At 48.0% G+C, this 17,040-nt stretch overlaps 7 protein-coding genes and 1 non-coding gene across 8 annotated transcripts; 5 read left to right on the top strand and 3 right to left on the bottom strand.

The window, feature by feature from the left end:
- The first annotated feature begins 78 nt into the window (after positions 1–78).
- On the top strand, positions 79–2,995 carry BDV27DRAFT_57287 (snoRNA-binding rRNA-processing protein NOP14). Its single transcript, XM_032076978.1, has 2 exons — positions 79–373; positions 433–2,995. The coding sequence occupies exons 1-2, from the start codon at positions 83–85 to the stop codon at positions 2,875–2,877; spliced, it is 2,736 nt and encodes a 911-aa protein (XP_031931030.1). The 5' UTR covers positions 79–82; the 3' UTR covers positions 2,878–2,995.
- Positions 2,996–3,113: 118 nt separating this feature from the next.
- On the bottom strand, positions 3,114–4,563 carry BDV27DRAFT_154430 (putative triacylglycerol lipase; the record flags this gene model as incomplete). Its single annotated transcript, XM_032071967.1, has 2 exons — positions 3,114–4,149; positions 4,226–4,563. The coding sequence occupies 2 exons, from the start codon at positions 4,561–4,563 to the stop codon at positions 3,114–3,116; spliced, it is 1,374 nt and encodes a 457-aa protein (XP_031931029.1).
- Positions 4,564–5,384: 821 nt separating this feature from the next.
- BDV27DRAFT_168752 (putative G-patch domain protein) lies at positions 5,385–6,737 on the top strand (the record flags this gene model as incomplete). Its single annotated transcript, XM_032074853.1, has 2 exons — positions 5,385–5,687; positions 5,787–6,737. The coding sequence occupies exons 1-2, from the start codon at positions 5,559–5,561 to the stop codon at positions 6,735–6,737; spliced, it is 1,080 nt and encodes a 359-aa protein (XP_031931028.1). The 5' UTR covers positions 5,385–5,558.
- Positions 6,738–6,820: 83 nt separating this feature from the next.
- BDV27DRAFT_122979 (uncharacterized protein) lies at positions 6,821–8,419 on the bottom strand. The gene is made up of 2 exons (XM_032065767.1): positions 8,359–8,419; positions 6,821–8,044 (listed from the first exon to the last, which is right to left on the bottom strand). The coding sequence occupies exon 2, from the start codon at positions 7,884–7,886 to the stop codon at positions 7,092–7,094; it is 795 nt and encodes a 264-aa protein (XP_031931027.1). The 5' UTR covers positions 7,887–8,044; positions 8,359–8,419; the 3' UTR covers positions 6,821–7,091.
- A 631-nt stretch (positions 8,420–9,050) lies between these two features.
- On the top strand, positions 9,051–9,122 carry BDV27DRAFT_t48. The gene has a single exon. It is a non-coding gene; the product is annotated as a tRNA-Glu (tRNA).
- A 92-nt stretch (positions 9,123–9,214) lies between these two features.
- Positions 9,215–12,684, bottom strand: sip5 (Sip5p). The gene is made up of 2 exons (XM_032065766.1): positions 11,806–12,684; positions 9,215–11,748 (listed from the first exon to the last, which is right to left on the bottom strand). Exons 1-2 carry the CDS (start codon positions 12,178–12,180, stop codon positions 9,664–9,666), a joined length of 2,460 nt encoding a protein of 819 aa, XP_031931026.1. The 5' UTR covers positions 12,181–12,684; the 3' UTR covers positions 9,215–9,663.
- A 753-nt stretch (positions 12,685–13,437) lies between these two features.
- Positions 13,438–15,248, top strand: BDV27DRAFT_122977 (uncharacterized protein). The gene has a single exon (XM_032065765.1). The coding sequence runs from the start codon at positions 13,551–13,553 to the stop codon at positions 15,165–15,167; it is 1,617 nt and encodes a 538-aa protein (XP_031931025.1). The 5' UTR covers positions 13,438–13,550; the 3' UTR covers positions 15,168–15,248.
- A 145-nt stretch (positions 15,249–15,393) lies between these two features.
- On the top strand, positions 15,394–16,270 carry BDV27DRAFT_122976 (uncharacterized protein). Its single transcript, XM_032065764.1, has 4 exons — positions 15,394–15,509; positions 15,577–15,846; positions 15,909–16,015; positions 16,074–16,270. The coding sequence occupies exons 1-4, from the start codon at positions 15,425–15,427 to the stop codon at positions 16,125–16,127; spliced, it is 516 nt and encodes a 171-aa protein (XP_031931024.1). The 5' UTR covers positions 15,394–15,424; the 3' UTR covers positions 16,128–16,270.
- The last annotated feature ends 770 nt before the right edge of the window (positions 16,271–17,040 follow it).

Below are 17,040 nucleotides of genomic sequence, written 5' to 3'. Positions count from 1 at the left end.
TATAACTTTTTTTCGGACATACTGCCGCCGCCAAAAATTTCGGAGAAACAGAACGCTTTTGCATCATCTTCAGCACCCAGATATGCCGCCGTCGCAGTTGAAGCAGCTAAAGGCCTCTCTCCGCGACAGTGGAGTTCTGGGGCCACAGCAGTCGAAAAAGCAAAAACGCCAGAATGCGAAGAGTGGTGCTGCGGCGCAAAATCGGGTCCAGCGCAATGCCGCTTTGCAGTCAATTCGAGACCGATTCAACCCGTTCGAAATCAAAGCGGGGGGTACACGGACAAAATTTGATGTGACAACTCGAGATGGAAATTCAGGCACTGCTGCTTCGCGTGCGCGACCTGGTGTTACCAAGTCACTGGGAGAAGAAAAAGTGAGTTTCATCACAGCTTTATGTCTCACTGTATTTACTAATGGTTCTACTCTGTACAGAGACGCCAAACGCTATTACGAGAAATGGAGAAGAGGAACAAGGTCGGTGGCATATTAGATCGTCGGTTCGGTGAAGATGATCCGACTATGACGCCTGAAGAGAGAGCCGCCGAACGTTATGCTAGAGCAAGTCAGCGCAAGATGCGAAAGGAATCAATGTTCAATCTGGAGGGGGATGATGAGGAAGAAGAATTTCAACTCACACACAAAGGCCAGTCTTTGAATGATATCGATCAAGACGATTTCCAAGAGGGAGACTTGGGCGGGCTGGAAGATGATGCCTCAGATTCCGAAGCAGCCCGAAAAAGGAAACGAGTTTTCTTCGATGATGGCGAGATTGATGGCCCAGAGGATCTAGAAGACGGGGAGGAACATCCTGAACGAAAGAAATCAAAACACGAAGTCATGAAGGAGGTCATTGCCAAGTCGAAATTTCACAAGTATGAGCGGCAAAAAGCTAAGGAGGACGATGATGATCTCCGTGAAGAACTCGATAAAGGGCTTCCTGATCTTTTCGAAATGCTAAGAGGAGTGAAGCCACCGCCAAAGCCAGAACCTCCGAAGAGTGACCTGGCATCTATGAACCCAGATCGCGCTGCTCTTATGGAGGGCATGGCCAAAGGAGATACTGAAAAGGAATATGATCAGCGCCTTAAGCAATTAACGTTTGATAAGCGATCTAAGCCAACTGACCGCACAAAGACAGAGGAGGAGAAGGCCGCGGAGGAAGCTGAGCGGCTGAAGGCTCTAGAAGAAGAGCGTGTTCGGAGAATGCGCGGCGAGGAAATAAGTGAGTCGGAAGACGAGGAAGACGAAGAAGAAGAGGGAGGAAGTGAGATGTCCGATGACGAATCCATCCCAGATGACGCAAAGGCTTTTGGGTTGCAACAGTCTTCAGGTCAGGCCAGTACCCGCCCCGAGCTTGGCGTCGAGGACGAGGATGATTTTATTATCGATGATGATCTTGTTGAGACGAGATCCGATGTTAGCTTATCAATTGGCGATAGTGATGAGGAGGTATTATCTGCAGATGAGTCAGAAGAGGAAGTGGAAGAGGACGAAGAAGACGAGCTTATCAACGGGTTTACTCTCCCTAGCGATAACGCCGGAGAAGCCCCTGCTGCAGCTGATGCGCTAGAAGCTAATGAAGGGTTGGCTTATACGTACCCTTGCCCGAAGAATCATGAGGAGTTCCTCCAGATCATTCAAGATGTGCCCATGGAGGACCTTCCGGTGGTCGTTCAGAGAATTCGAGCTCTGCACCATCATCGTCTGCACCCGGACAATAAGAAGAAGCTTGACCAATTCTCCCGCATTCTTATTCAGCATATCGCCTACATGGCCGAACAGCCTGAGCATCCTCCTTTTGCCATTCTTGAGAACATCCTCCGTCACGTCCACTCTCTGGCAAAGAGCCACCCCGAGAGCGTCTCTCAGGAGTTCAGGGCTCGTCTACGTGAAATCGCAGCAGACCGGCCACTTAATCTCCGGCCCAGTGATCTGGTCATTCTAACTGGAATTGCCACTACCTTCCCAACCTCTGATCACTTCCACGCCGTCGCAACGCCAGCGCACCTGTGCCTTTCGCGGTACCTAGGACAAGGCGCCGTGAACACTCTCGCAGACTTTGCAACGGGTGCCTATGCCGCAAGCCTGGTCCTCCAATATCAATCAGTTTCCAAGCGCTACATGCCAGAATTGATCAACTACGTCCTTAACGCCCTGTGCAACCTTGCCCCGGAGGAGCCAAAGAGCAACCTCGGTCTCTTCCCATCTCGGAGTCCGGAGGCATCTATACGACTGAAGATGTCCAAATCGCTGAAGTCGAGAAAACTCCAATTCTGGGACGTCACTGGCCCGGAAAGCACTAAGGCCCAAGAAGATCTCAAGCTTTCCCTCATCAACACATTCATCTCTCTCCTCAGCACCGCCTCCGATATGTGGTCAGAATTATCAGCCTTCCTTGAGATCTTCGATCAGGCTCAGAAAGTTCTTCGCTTCCTGAGCCGATCCTGCAAGGGTAGGATTCCCTCCATTGTTCAAGATACCCTGCAGTCGACCCTCGATAAATTCGATGGCCACACCTCAAAAGCCCGCCTTACACGTCGCCCGCTTCTACTCCACGATCACCGCCCGCTGGCTATTAAAACCGCCATTCCCAAGTTCGAGGATACTTTCAACCCAGACAAGCACTACGACCCCAACCGCGAGCGTGCGGAAGCCAACCGGCTCAAGGCCGAGTACAAGCGCGAGCGCAAGGGCGCCATGCGGGAACTACGCAAGGATGCCAACTTCATTGCGCGCGAGAAGCTGCGCGAAAAGAAGGAGCGCGATGCCGAGTACGAGAAGAAATACAAACGACTTGTGGCCGAGGTGCAGAACCAGGAGGGCAGAGAGGCCAATGCTTACGAGAGGGAGAGGAGATTGCGCCAGGGCAAGCGGTAATCATGTCGCTATTTATGACATTCTTGTTGGTTTTGGTTGGGCTTCAGGTATCATTATTATTATGTTTGTGCTTATACTTCGCATGCCGAACATGTGTATATACTCTTGATCATTTGATTTGTCAAGGCTGCTGAACAAAAGAACTCTTCCGTTATGTCAAACATGTATCCCAATTGCCTATGTGGGCTCTAAGAGTTATGTAGGTAGAGTAGCAGTCAAGACAGGCACAGTTAGTATTACTGTTGAAGTTCCGGTCCGATGCTGATCAAATATTCACAACGTTCCCTCTGATCTTCCGATACTTGCTCCATCCTTGTTTCGTTTGTCTTGATGAAGATGCGGGAATACCCTTCGTTACCCCAAGTATTCCATTGTGGACTCCCTGGGTAACGATGAGGATTTGGATCAAATGTTTTGATGAAGCTTGTCCAGTAACCTTGCATAACGGGTACAATCTGCGCATTGGTAGTGAAGTAAGATGAGGGAGGATCTCCTGTTACATAATTTGGGCCCCAAATCGCGTTGATTTCCACTGTATGACCTACGCCGAGGCCAGATTCTTCCAAATCTGGGCCTTGGACGGCGTAGTGGTAGTTCCAACTGTTAATCCCGGCCTTGGCGTAGATAGATGCCAGGTCAATCCCAGGGCAGATATACCGCATCTCACTATATGCAGTGCTTGCAGGTCTCCAGTAAGGCTTAGCGTCCGGAAATTGGCGCGTCTGGCTCTCATAGAAATACCAGGCGTTGATTGCAGCAAATTGCTCTAATTCAATAGTTGCGAATTGATTTTGGATGAATGTATCTGTTTCCCCGACGTTGGAAATATTCTTGGGAACGAATATGGTGCCTTCATTCGTGTCGTCGCCGAAAATAACAGGCACCTTGATAATATGGTCCCTGTGGAACAGACGGTACGTATAATCGGGAACAAGATCACCGTCAACCACTAGTCCGTATAGATATAGGGGCGCCTGTTGTGCATTAGGCAAGGGTGTGTTGATGTTTTCACGCTGGAGGACCTCCGTATCCAGACCACGCAAGCATTCAAGTGTGTCAGCATCACTTGCACAATCAGTACGGATGACTAGGTTGTTGTATGCAAACTGACTTTGATTCAAACTAAGCATGGTAGCAAAGCTTTGCGATTCCGCAGCAGCAGCATGAAAGAGACCATCGTCCCTTCCACCGTAGGCTGAGAGAAGAAGGGTGATGGAGGCGGCTCCTGCGCTAGCACCACCTATAACCACATGTTTGGGGTCTCCGCCAAACCTGGAAAATCTGTTAGCATTATCATGCTGCTGCCAGTGTCTAAGATCTAACCTTGTGTATATATTTCTGAACCCACTCCAGGACTTTAGTCTGGTCCTTTAGGCCGTTGTTCACACTTCCATTTTGTTGAATCTCTCTCCTCGAGAGGAATCCGTACGGGCCAACACGATAATTGAAGGTAACCACGACGATTCCCATACCAGACGCTTGTATCAAGCCGGTACCATTGTAATTCGGATTTGAATTCTGATTGAAGCCCCCGCCCTGAATCCAAACAAATACCGGCAGCAATTCGGGATGGTTACTGGCTCTATAAGGAGAATACACATCTAGAAAAAGGCAGTCAGATGCGTCTTCAGGAATCGGATACTCGCTAGTGGGGATACACGTAGGACCATGCTTTAGGGAGAGCATCAGCTCTCGTGCAGTATATAGTTCCGGATAAGCAACTCTACCTCAAATGCATCCTGAATCCCAGCTACCACGCTTGGACTCTGTGGGGCAGAGAAGCGTAATGGTCCTGTAGGAGAGGCGGCATATCGAATTCCTAGTCATTGTACTAGGCCGTTTGAGAGCGCTCTACCCCTATACCGAGCGTACTCAAGGTCTACCACCACTTCTTGAGCAGCTGTCAAGCAGAAAAGTAGGAAGAATTGGGCAAATAGAATGTACTGTGCCATTCCGAAAGCATTTGCAACTCTACCCAGTGGTGACCACCATCGTATGGCAAACATACGCGCTAGCATTCGCTCGAAATCCACACTTAAGGGGAGCACTGATCGATGCCAAAGGGCCGCAGTGGCCAGACTTGCAGAAGAAGGTTCAGTATTCACAAGACATGACTAGGTAAAGATGATTATCTATGGTGTCATCGCGTGTACCGACTTTGATCGTCAATGCCTAAGGAGTGAGTAGTGGGAGGGGAAATGAGCTACTAGCTGGCTGGAGAGCTGATTGGGTGGACAGTGCTTGACGCTAAAGCATCAACGTTTAAAGGCAATACTCCGAATTAGTTCGATTAACAATAGACCTATATAGCTGAGTGAGCCAGTACTAGTAATTAGTATAGTACTAGTAGTATTCATGGGTACTTTCAAGTCCATTGAGTCCTCTCAACTGTGGTATTGTGGGTGCAGAATGAGAAAATTGACCAATCAAAGATGGAGAACAAATTTCCTCCGCATTGACAAACTGCATTGATTTTCTTCCCCGCAATCGGAAACCCAGAGGAGTCACCTGAACCAACAAATAAACTATCTAGTTTACTCGGACAACCTCCGCTTAAAGAAAGCATTATTGTGTCGGCTTTATCCACGAGCTAATTCTCGAGCTAAATCCTGTATCTTTTGTCTCTCATCCGTATTTCCGGGTCTACTTCTGTGTCCGTTTCGCGCGCATCTTCGCCGGAAATGGCCCCTCTTCAGAACCCCGCACCTGATGTACGGGACGAAGAGGAGGATGATTACTTGTCTATGGTGATCGAGGAGCCGCAGCAGAAAGAAACATTTACCCAGAAAAAACGCCGACAACAGAGAGAGGTAGGTAGCATGTGCTGACGCCATACAGCCCTTGTTCCCTGTTTCCCTCACACTTGCATGGCGCGCAAATGAACTGATGTGTTCTTCTCCTCTACTCAGGCCGAAGCTCGAGGTAAAGTTCCATCCAAAGCCGAACGTGCAGCCCAAGAAGCCGAACGTCGTGATGCGGCCTTAGCCACCAGCACGCTTAACCCTTCCAACAAGGGGTTCCAAATGATGGCCAAACTGGGGTTCAAGCCGGGACAAGCATTAGGTAAATCCCAAGGTGCGGGGGTATCAGATCAAGAATCCATTAGCAAATCCGGCGCGCGAGCCGAGCCACTCAATTTGGTGTTCAAGGAGGACCGGGGTGGTATTGGTCTGGATAGTGAAAAGAAACGCAAGTTCCGGGAAGAGGCCGAAGAGGCAGTGAAGAAAGTAAAGCAGGAAGAGGGTGATTACCGCGATCGTGTCCGCATTGAACGGGAGACACGCCGTACTGAAGCTCAATTTCATGCTGCGCAGAAGGTTGCCGAACGATTGGATGCGGAGGCGGGGACAGGAGACGGGGAGACCATCCAGACGAAGCGTGGGAAGACCCCGACTGAACATGAAGAGGAGGAATCCGAAGAAACGACCAGTGGATCAAAGATATCGCAGCCCAAGGTCAAGGTCAAACCGACCTTGCAAATCAACATCTTATATCGCGGGCTCGTCCGTGAGCGGGAGGAGAAAGAACGTTCCATCCAGGCCCGGCATCGGTTGCAAACATCCCTGCCATCGTCATTCTTCCCCGACCCACGGTTACCAGGGTATGACGACCCGACGCTGGAACGGGAGGATAAACTGGCGCTCGACAACAACCCTGATATCTCAACTATCCTTGAGCAGGAGCTTGATGAAGAAGACCCAGAACTAGACGAGTTTAATGCCCTCGAGCCGAGCGAGCGGCTGGACCGGATAGTGCAGTATCTGCGTGAGACACACCATTACTGTTTCTGGTGTAAATTCCGCTACGAGACCGGAGAAATGGAGGGATGTCCAGGTGTGACTGAGGAGGATCATGATTAATGACTTACCTGTATCATAAACTACTTAGTAAATCGCATTTGATGTTACTTTATATGCTTATATATAGATGGCTAGAAAGCACGTCAGATCAAAATAATCTATACTGTCTAAGCGAACTCCTAATAATCATACATTGACCTAAACCCGTGACCATATATACAATAAATAACGACGAAATATCTGCAAAGATTTCTTGACGTATCATAACATGAACAGATAATAAGCTCCGGCAACGAGAGCGCAACGAACTGAACTTTAATATATCAACCCGAAAATATGTATAAGAAATTAAACTATGGAACCAACACCCATGCCCTGGACAGGTCAGAACAACGATCAGTGATGAGTGAAAAGCTAGTCGTGGGAGGGCATCGTTTTCATCAGCTGCTCCAGCGAGCGATTCGGGCATTTCTGCAGCGCCTGGTAACAACCGGCGCAAATGCGCAGGCAACAGAAAACGCATCGGTATCGAATTTCTCGATCGTATTTCTGGCAGGTCATACATGGAAGTGGATGCCAGAGGTTGTTTGCAGTGGGCATCGACCGATGTTCCTGATAGCAGGCATAGTGTAATTGGTTTAGCGGTGCGGCGACGGGCTCGTAATCTGGCGGCGTCCATGGTCCATTACTCTCTTCGACTGAGACCGGTTCGACAGTCGCACTGCTGTCATCGAGTTCTGGTTCTGGCTCGGGAATAAAGCTCTCTAGAGGGTCCTCGATTGGCCGAACGTGTTCCTGATGGTGGATAGGGTACTGATCTTCACTGGATGGAGGAGTTACTTGTTGTACAGGAGCCGGAGCCGGAGGCTCCTCCCGCTTGGGAACGGGAACTCGAGGAAATCTGGGGAGTGGGCGGTCTTCATATTTAGGTGTAGGGTTGATGTGATGGTACGGCGACTGGTTTGAAAACGAGTCGGTTGGGGCAGAGGGGAATGGGGGAGGAGAAGGCAGCGGGTTGGGCGGCAGGTCCTTCTCTTGCGAGTGAAGAAATCGGCCCGGTACCGAGTCCATTCGTGCTGGTATCGCGACTTCCTCAGAACTTGAATCTCTCCGTGGTGGTGATTCGGCGTTTTTCTTTCTGGATTTGATTGCAGAAAGTGATGGCATTCGGAGACCGCGTGAACGGCTTTCCTTGTCGAGAATGGCCATGGTTATGGCCCTTCTTCTTCTTCTTCTTTTTCTCGCCTTCCTCTGTATCCTCTCCTGATCGCGTAAGTTGCAATCGCAATAACGGATGGACAAATACTAATGCCGGCTGACGTCGGTGGTTATCAGTGCAGTTTACTCCGTAATTGATAACAAAGAGACTGCGCGATTAGCATCAGCGAAAAAGTATGAGTACTTGGCAAGCCCGCGACTTACTCGGAATCAGACGATGCAGATAATGTACCCAGTGGTAATGAATACAAGGAAGGAAAATCACAGGAGGAACACAGAGAAAAAGAAAAACACTTTGATTAATCTGGGTCGAGTAAGGAACAAACCAGAGACCAGGCTGAACGGTGGAATGGATCCATCGATTTACTGGATCGAACTACCTTTTAGTTCGGATGATAGTTCGTTACAGCCTTGAACCAAAAGAAAAAAAAAAGAAAAAAAAAAAAACCACTAAATTACTTACAGGATCCCAAGACAACGCCGTTATTACATGACGAATCCATCGATAATGAAGTCTATTAATCTCCGGTTCCAGTTGTGTATCGCTGATACTATATTGTCAGGATCAAGGTGGATGAGAAAGTAAGGAACTGGTGAAAGAATCACGGTGAAGTTCGATCGGATATCAGAATCCAAATACGAAGGAGAACTGGCAAGATAATGGAAATACTAAACCTACCTGGAAAAAGCAATGGCTGATCCATTCAGGAGCGATGCAGATATGCTGATCCTTATTAGATCTGGCGTCATACTTTGGTATTTATCGTTCCGTGCTAATCTTGGAGCAGCAAATGAAAATGCTCAGACAGGTACGGAGTAAAAGAAAATTTAATTAATTGACCATGATTGAATTTTCCTTACATTCAATTACTCAGGACTGCGTTACTATTTAATGATATATAGAAATCACAAAGAATATCCATGCTACCGAGTATATGGATGAGAATTAGATTTAAAAACTCATGAACCGCTGTCATGTGATACAAATTATATTTATTTTTTATTTTCTACCATTTTTCCTCATCGATTAGATTGTTGTGGTGGCGTGAGCTCGCCAAAGAAAGGTCTCCGAAGTGGATCTGTAGATCGGAGATTTCAATCCAATTGTTTATTTATCACTAAAAAATTTATTTGTCCAAAAAATGACACAGTTACTCCGATGTGGTGTAATGGTTAACATCGCTGTCTCTCACACAGCAGCTCGGGGTTCGATTCCCCGCATCGGAATTATTTTTTCATACATCCCCTTATTTCATTTCTTTTTCACTTACTGCCCTGCCCTTCCTTTACCCAGCCACTCGCTTCCCCCACTGGCACTTGAATATCAGGCTATACAACCACCATTCGTATTTCCCTAATCTATTTGAACTAACTATTAGCATGGACCTGACAGAGCCCCTTGCCAGCACGCACACCTGAGCCATCATTATCGAGTATATGTATGCAATCTGGCTGCCTACCTCGCCCGATACATATGAACGAACAGTCAATCAAGTAACAACAAGTTCTATGCCAATGTATGTATATAAAGCAAGAAGAGAACGTCCGGTCCGGTCATGCACAAACATCATGATAAGAGCAAACGTAAAAGGAAAGGGAACCAGACTGAAAAAGAATGCAACATCGCTTTTCACTAAAAAGCCTCCTGCGCCGACAGATTCGCATCACTAATCTCATTCCTTCTCCCGCACCAAAATGGTCATATAAAAAAGGTAAATAGAGAAAGAGGGGTAATAATGTTAGTAAATGGGGCAGCCTTCTCACGCCTTCAAGACGTGGCCTGGGGATTCCCCGTAGAGTCGGTGATCTCCATTGAGCGTGTCTCAAGCTCTTTCGGTATCAGATATCCTTGATTCTCTTGTAGCGCGAATTCTGATCCAGCCGGTTCGGTGGTATCAGCCTTAGAGACCGAGTCATCAGTATGTGCATGGTCAAGTGGAAGCACAGACCGCGAGGCAGACCCCTCAGCCTGCGGAATTGATGACGCATTTTCTACGTGCTCTGCAGATTCATCCCTTTTGTCTTCATCGCCTATAACGGCAGCTAGACTCCGGAAATTGAACATCGGTTCTGTAGACGAGCCATTGCCCTCTGTGGTCCCAGCGTGATCGCCAGACATCGACTCAACAAGAGAGGAGAACGACGAAGAAGCACTCGAGACATGTCGCAAATGTGACGGTTTCGATAGCTCCCTGGGTGAAGATTGAGAGACGGAAGATTGCATAGACTGATGTTGATCTGTCAAATTCGCAGGCGGATATACGGCATTCATACCACCGGACGCAGTACCTGAACATGTAGGCGTAGCATCGACAGGGGCATCCGGGGATACACGATCCACTTCTTTGCCCTTGCCAACAGGCGTGCTTTCCTCGCCGATAACAGAGGAAGAGCTGCTCGCAACCCTTCCTAGCCCTGTAGGTACGTCCAAAGCGGATCCACTTGCATTGGTACTGTAAAGACCGGTCTTACGGGCAGACTTTTCTGCCTTCTTGGCCTCTTTTTCTCTCTTTTTTGCTTCTTTTTTCGCTTCCTTCTCCTCCCTCTTACGACGCTCCTCCTCGCTGGCTAAACTCAGCCTAATCGCCTCCATCATCATCATCTCTTCCAAATCGTCAATACGGTTTCGCCGGGAACTATTGCGTGGCGGAGCTATGTTCCCAGACACTTCCTCAGTAGAGTCCGTGTCGTTTGTAGCACCGCGTCGGTCTGTTAAGAATGCAAGAGCCTGCAGCGCCGGGGAGCCTGTGCGGCTAGAAGAATTGTGGGGATCCGAGCCGCCAGCTCTCCGCATGACGCCTCTCCGCCCAATATTGAAAGTTCGAGAGTCACTTCCATTGCCGTTCGAGTTCATCAGATATGCTGCAGTGTGGAGAGCGGTTGCCGCTGCAGACCTCCGCGCTGCGTGCGCACGAGCGTTGGCCAGTTTTTGAGCCCAATCCGGACGGACCTTATCAGTTGTGATTACCGTAGGGTCATTTGCAGACAATGATGCAGCGCGCCTCCGGCCCGTAACAGCTGTAACATTTCCAGAAGAAAGTGAAGATGTAGACGAGACAGGAGATGTGAAGTTTGGGCGGGCACTAGGGTCTGACGCATATGTGAGCCCTCTGCGGAAGGGTGGCGGCGCGTATGTCACTCCAAATTCAGGCTGGACACAAAAGGGGCAGGCTGCAGGTTCCGAGACAAGTTGACAGTCCTGGTTGTCGACAGTATCACCCTCGGCAGCTGCGGCGGGGGCATTTGGATCAGAATCTCCATGCTCAGGAGGATGTGGGTCGGGACGTTTGATTTGTACAAAGCATTCGGAGCAGATAGGTTGATCGCAACATCTCGTTCGGTTTAGGTAAGGAGGATAATAGAGGAAGCAGATGGGGCATTCAGCCGCGTCTTTATAAAGATAAGCCTCGATGGGTTGCCCATTGACAAATGGGTCGCGAGGGAGCTGCATCTCCCGAGGCGCTGGGTCAGCTTGGGTACCATGTTTAGATGTAGTGAGAGAGGCGAGTGTCTTCGCCCGGGTGCGGAACAATGGCGAACTCGAAGTTCCTGAAGCTAGGGGTGATGTGGGGGAAGGTAAGGAGTGGGCTGGGGTAGATGATTGGGATGCATCGGAGCCATAAGATTGTGACCTCGAAGTGATCGGAACCGTCAGATGTTGAATTCCTTTCGTATCAGTTGACTCCTTTGCCCCTTCTGTGACTTTCGGTGGGTTCTTATACTCTAGCTCTGAAGGAATCTCGTCAGGCGGTGGAATGGGCAGGCCTCGCGCGGCAGCCATTAGCTGGTGCTCCGTCCAAGAATCAGAGAAGTCGTTAAGACCCCTCCAGAAGGGCGCAAGTCGTCGTTCGATCTACGCTGAAGAATTAGCCTTGATCGCATCAAACAGTTGGCGCAAATTTCATATTACCATTAATTGCCTCACCACAGCCTTGTTGAAATCTTCCGTTCCCGTATAGACACCCTGCGTAACTAGGTAACCTCCATCGACGTGTTCTTCTCTCATACTACGCTCCCGTTCCTTAACCCGAGCCACCCGTTCCCTCTCCAAACGGCGAGCCTCTCGCTCTTGCTTCGTTTCTCGGCGATGCTCGAGGGTCGCAACATCCCGTTCCGAGCTTCCGCCAATTCCGAGAATGGAGAGATCTGGTCTACTGCCTCGCGTTGATCTGGAGCCTTCTGAATGATGTCTGTCGCCATACGGTGATCTTCCATGTCCACCGCCATGGTTTCGGCGATTTGGAGTAAAAGGTGGCCGGGCCTCTTTTGTCTGCGAATTACCCATCTCTGCCGAGAATGGGAATTGGTATGAGGGAGGTCAAAATGGTGAAGTCTGACTGTTGATAATTTGAGAATCTGGGGAGGCTGCGGAATGCCGGATAAGAAAGCGGAGACGACGCGAAGTGTCCGAAAGATAGTAAGAGAACAGATTAGAGATTTGAGGGAACCCCGGGTGAGACTCCCAAGTGAAAACAAAAAGGGTCAAAGTGGAGCGGTAGGCTGTGAGACCCTCAGTTATTGGAGCGGGGAGAAAAACAGAAAGGTGATAATAAAGTCGCTGTGGCCATGTGAGCGACAAAGAAGCTAGCTGGCTGCTGGAAGCGGCGATGAGATCAGAATGCGGGCCAAGTTAACCGCGGGTGGATGGGGCCGAATCAGGGGTGAAATATGACGGGGAGAAATGAAGAGAGCACTTTGGAATGGGAAGGCAGTGATAAATAAGTAACAATAGTAGATACTGGTATTGGAAATTGTACATGAACCGGGAGACAAAGTACCTGAAGATAACAAGAAACAGAAGATGGTCGAGAAGATTGATGATGGATGGACAGGACTTAATCGTGATTTTTGAGTTCAATAGTACGTGGTACACACCATTGCATTGGTACAGAATGCTGTAATTGTAATATGATACATCTCCTCCAAAGAATGAGAGGTCCTGATGCGACGCCACGCCTTTGTATTACATCAATTCGTCGGATGCTTAATGGTGGTAAGAGGGGCGAACCCCTTGGCTCTGGGGGTTCTAGACTGAAAGGGATCCTTCCACTACTGTACAGAACGAAGTCGTTTTTTATGATAAGTGGAACATTATCTATTTTCTTATGTATCTCTTTAGTAGTTAGTTAGTTACTTGAGTCTAGGATATTACTAATCGACTCCCCGTAACTATCGCATGGAATATGGAATTAGTACAGTACGTACTGTACTGTCCTCCACCTCCAAAACTCTAGAACTTGGCATCGAGTATCATAGCACTATGTGGCTAAGACCGTTGACTGCTGCGCCACAGGTCGGTCCCTTTTAGGTTTGGGATTAGCGGGTGGAAAATCCATCAACTACTACAGAATTATTTATCACCGCCACGGCTGTAGTTGATGATCCTTTACACATACCTCTCTCACTAGTAATTGAGGTCAGTCTGCTATCCCATTCTAATAAAGGATGCGAACAAATCCTTAACTATCCGTTGTGACCTAGAGCAATCGGCTACACAGCTTCCGGTGGTTGCAGTTATCGCCATCCTTTGTTTTTTTTTTTTTTTTTTTTTTCCCCTCTTTTGCTTCTTTCCTTATAGGCACCTTACGGTCCTCCTTCTCCCCTATTACCTATTAACTAGGCTATCGCCATATGATCCATCATCAATCTTAACAAATGACGACCGATCCTTTAGCAACTAAACGTCTTTACATCACTCCTTTTACCGCAGAACTTCTCCCCTCCGTATTACCTTCATCCGTTCGGCCGTTGGCCAGAGAAATCTCCTTCCACAGCATCCCGACATTTCCGGAGAATAACTACGGCTACGTAACGCTACCAGAAATGGAGGCAGATAAGATCAAGAAGAAGCTCAACGGTTCAATCCTCAAAGGTCGAAAGTTCAAGGTGGATGTAGCTCGGCCGCAGAAAAGACAGAGGGACGAGGGCGACGACGAAACCGATAAGGCAGCTTTTAACACAGTATCGCCGTCAAGCAAGAAATCAAAGAAACGAAAGGATGTCGGTAACGTCTTGGAGGGATATGAGCTTCAAACAGATCGCCAAGTAAAGAGAGGCTGGACAGAGTCAACGAGCTCCTTAAAAGAGAGGCGCAAAGAGGAGAAGAGAAACAAGAAGAAGGATGATAGAACAGGAAAGTCACAGGCGAAATCCAAGTATACCGAGAAGGCAGAATGTTTGTTCCGAACAAAAATCCCTCTTAATAGAGCCTCGTCTGCTGAGGTGGAGCAGGACAAGCAGTCAAAGAAGAAAAAGAATAAATCTTCACAGGAGTCTGTTGTACATGAGTTTTCCAAGACTGTTACACACCCGAGTTTCCTACGGACAGATAGTGACGTGGCATCACCTACGTTTACTTTCGAAGAAGGCAAGGGCTGGATAGACGGCTCAGGAAACATAAAAGAACAAGCCAGCGATCGAATCAGAAGTGATCGATACACACCAGGGAAAATAGCAGGGGCAAAGGAGAAACCGAAATCCAAGTCTTCGCCCAAGGCTAAAGCAAGCTCTCAAAGTCTCGATGATGTGAATTCTGTTGGAAGAGATTTTGATCTGAAAGAATCAGACGAATCAGAGGATTGGACCTCGTCTAGTGGGGCAACATCATCCGACGATAGTGTCACCGATTCAGAAAGCGAGGCAAGCGTAACCTCCGGTTCGTCAGACACATCAGGTATCTCCAGTGACCAGGATGAACAGGGGGCGCAGTCGATGCCCCAGGGTGTTGAAAAGGTTTCCGGCCCTGAAGTAAAGGTGGACCAGGGCGTTGCTCAAACGGAGAAAAATGATGAGCCACACCATCAAGAAGTCCATCCATTGGAAGCTCTTTTCAAGAGACCCGCACCCGGCACTACCGATGTCAAGCCTGATCCAGATGCCAGTGCGCAGTTTAGTTTCTTTGGACAGGGAGACATGGAATCCGAGGAAGAATCACAGGAAATTGCAGAGCCACAAACCCCGTTTACGAAGAAGGACCTACAAAGCCGTGGACTGAGGAGTGCTGCTCCCACACCTGACACAGTGCTGGCTGGGCGAAACAAAAGGTGGAATACCCTAGAGCAACATGACTCCATGAATGTGGATGATGAGCAATACACCAACACACCGGTTCCAAAATCCAGCTCAGGACTCAAGGATGAATCTGAGTTCGCAAAATGGTTCTGGGAGAACCGTGGAGATAACAACCGAGCCTGGAAGAAGAGACGGCGTGATGCTGCCAAAGAACAGAGACAAATGGAGAATAGGAGGAAAGGCATGAAAGGGAAATCATAGGGCTCCTGTCCTTGTATATATCTTCTATAGAATCATGTGAAAATATCGTAGCTGTGTCAATCGAGATTTTTGCCGGCAATATAGATTTTCAATAGTCAATGTGCATAAATCCACAGGTAGAACTGATATATTTATCACGTGATGACAAGGAGTCCGGGGTGCGGGTTAAGCTTTATATACGTAACCGCAACTGATAACACATTCGTTTCGTCAGTAGGAAGGAAAAGGTTCCTTCCACCCCTTACCATTTTCTCACCATGTCTCGTTACCGGGACATTGTATCTCATACTATTCTTCTTTTAGTAGCTTTTTTGTCACTGACGACTTTCACGTTGGCATCCTGTGAGTGACTATTTGCGATTGATCCTAATTATGACTTGAAGTATTGACCAAAATTCCATCATTCAAGCTCCTGCCTCATTTTGCAAATGCACTTGCTTCTCTAACAGCACCATCATTCCACTCGATCCTGCGAAACCAGAGACTACCTCTCTATCCAGTGTTTTCCATCTCCTCAGCCGTAGCGACTCCACCGATCATCACGATAACACAAATGAAAGACGAGCCAGCAAATATCGCTCCCTTAGCTGTAACGATTGCAATCGAAAGTTTTGTCTTGATTATGACTTGCCCACGTGTAAAGATGCGAAAGAGGAGGATGTTTTTACTACATGTTTCCGTACGATATAACTTTCCCTGTCTTGCGGCTTACTTGTGCTGACCAACCGTTCGGGTATCCAGAGAGGGACTCCAGGAAAGACGAAGCCATAGTGTTCATTTTTATAATTGCTACAAGCGGACTGCTAGCATGGGCTGTCTTCAAACCATGGCTACAAAAATATATCGAGGCATGTCAAATACCCTTGTTCTAGTCATCGGCTTGCATTAATGCTAATACCTCGATAGGCAGCAAGGGAACGGCGGTCATACATCCCTGTGTCTGAGAATACAGACCAATAATGCTCTCCTACTACCAAACCTCTTCCAGATACCCATAATGAATAGCTACCTTCTACGGAGCACTTCAAGACTCACTGTATATTTTTACTTTCATAGTTACGAAATTTACGCTTGCAGATATGCCTTACAAAGCCACTCTAAAGACTCAAAATAGCTATAGTAGTGGCTTCTATGCGACATCTACAAATTAGCAGGTCTTGTCAGCAGAAGTCATGACATATTTCGGTAACGTAAACCATGGCTTGGAACTCAGGCATGCTCAGATATCTGCTTTTTATGATAAATAAGCCGATGAACTAGTTCAGAACAAGTCCCCTATGCTACTACCAATGTACATTATTGACACAGCGCCAGCTAAGTCATATTAATACATCTAATTTTACGCAGCAGCAGCATGTCAAAGTGCATGAAACATTGCGAACGTACGAGTCTTAACCGCGCTGATGGCAAGGGTTCCTTGAGGGAAAGAGTATAGGAAGTCGCCGGCTCGAATGGAGTAGATATCCGATGAATCCGGGTTACATTCTATCGATACGATGTAAACTGCCAAATCTGAGATATTCACCATCATCCACACGAGAATTACTTTGCGATGAACCCAACACAAGATGATTCCTACGAGGTAAGGTTCTAGTCTAGTAGCCTTATTTGGATCTAATCTCCACCGGTCAAGAACAGGTTGCGGACTTGGTACCCACAATCTATGTAGGCAACCAATACCTTCCAAGGATACGTACTGTGTACTGTAGTATTAAAGGCTAAAAGCGCATGACGCGAGGTTTCAGAACTCCCTTAGGAATTAGGAAGTAGCCTAGGTGAATGCTCTAGACACTCTTCGCTCGTACAGCTGGACCGTTGATGAGCAAAGCTACCAGTTACACAGCGGGTCTCGGACACCACGGCACAGGATTCG

This window comes from Aspergillus caelatus (assembly GCF_009193585.1).
Source record: "Aspergillus caelatus strain CBS 763.97 unplaced genomic scaffold BDV27scaffold_28, whole genome shotgun sequence".
Taxonomy (NCBI): Eukaryota; Fungi; Ascomycota; class Eurotiomycetes; order Eurotiales; family Aspergillaceae; genus Aspergillus; species Aspergillus caelatus.
Note: the sequence above shows the minus strand (reverse complement) of the source record. Positions and strands in the feature narration are given on the sequence as shown.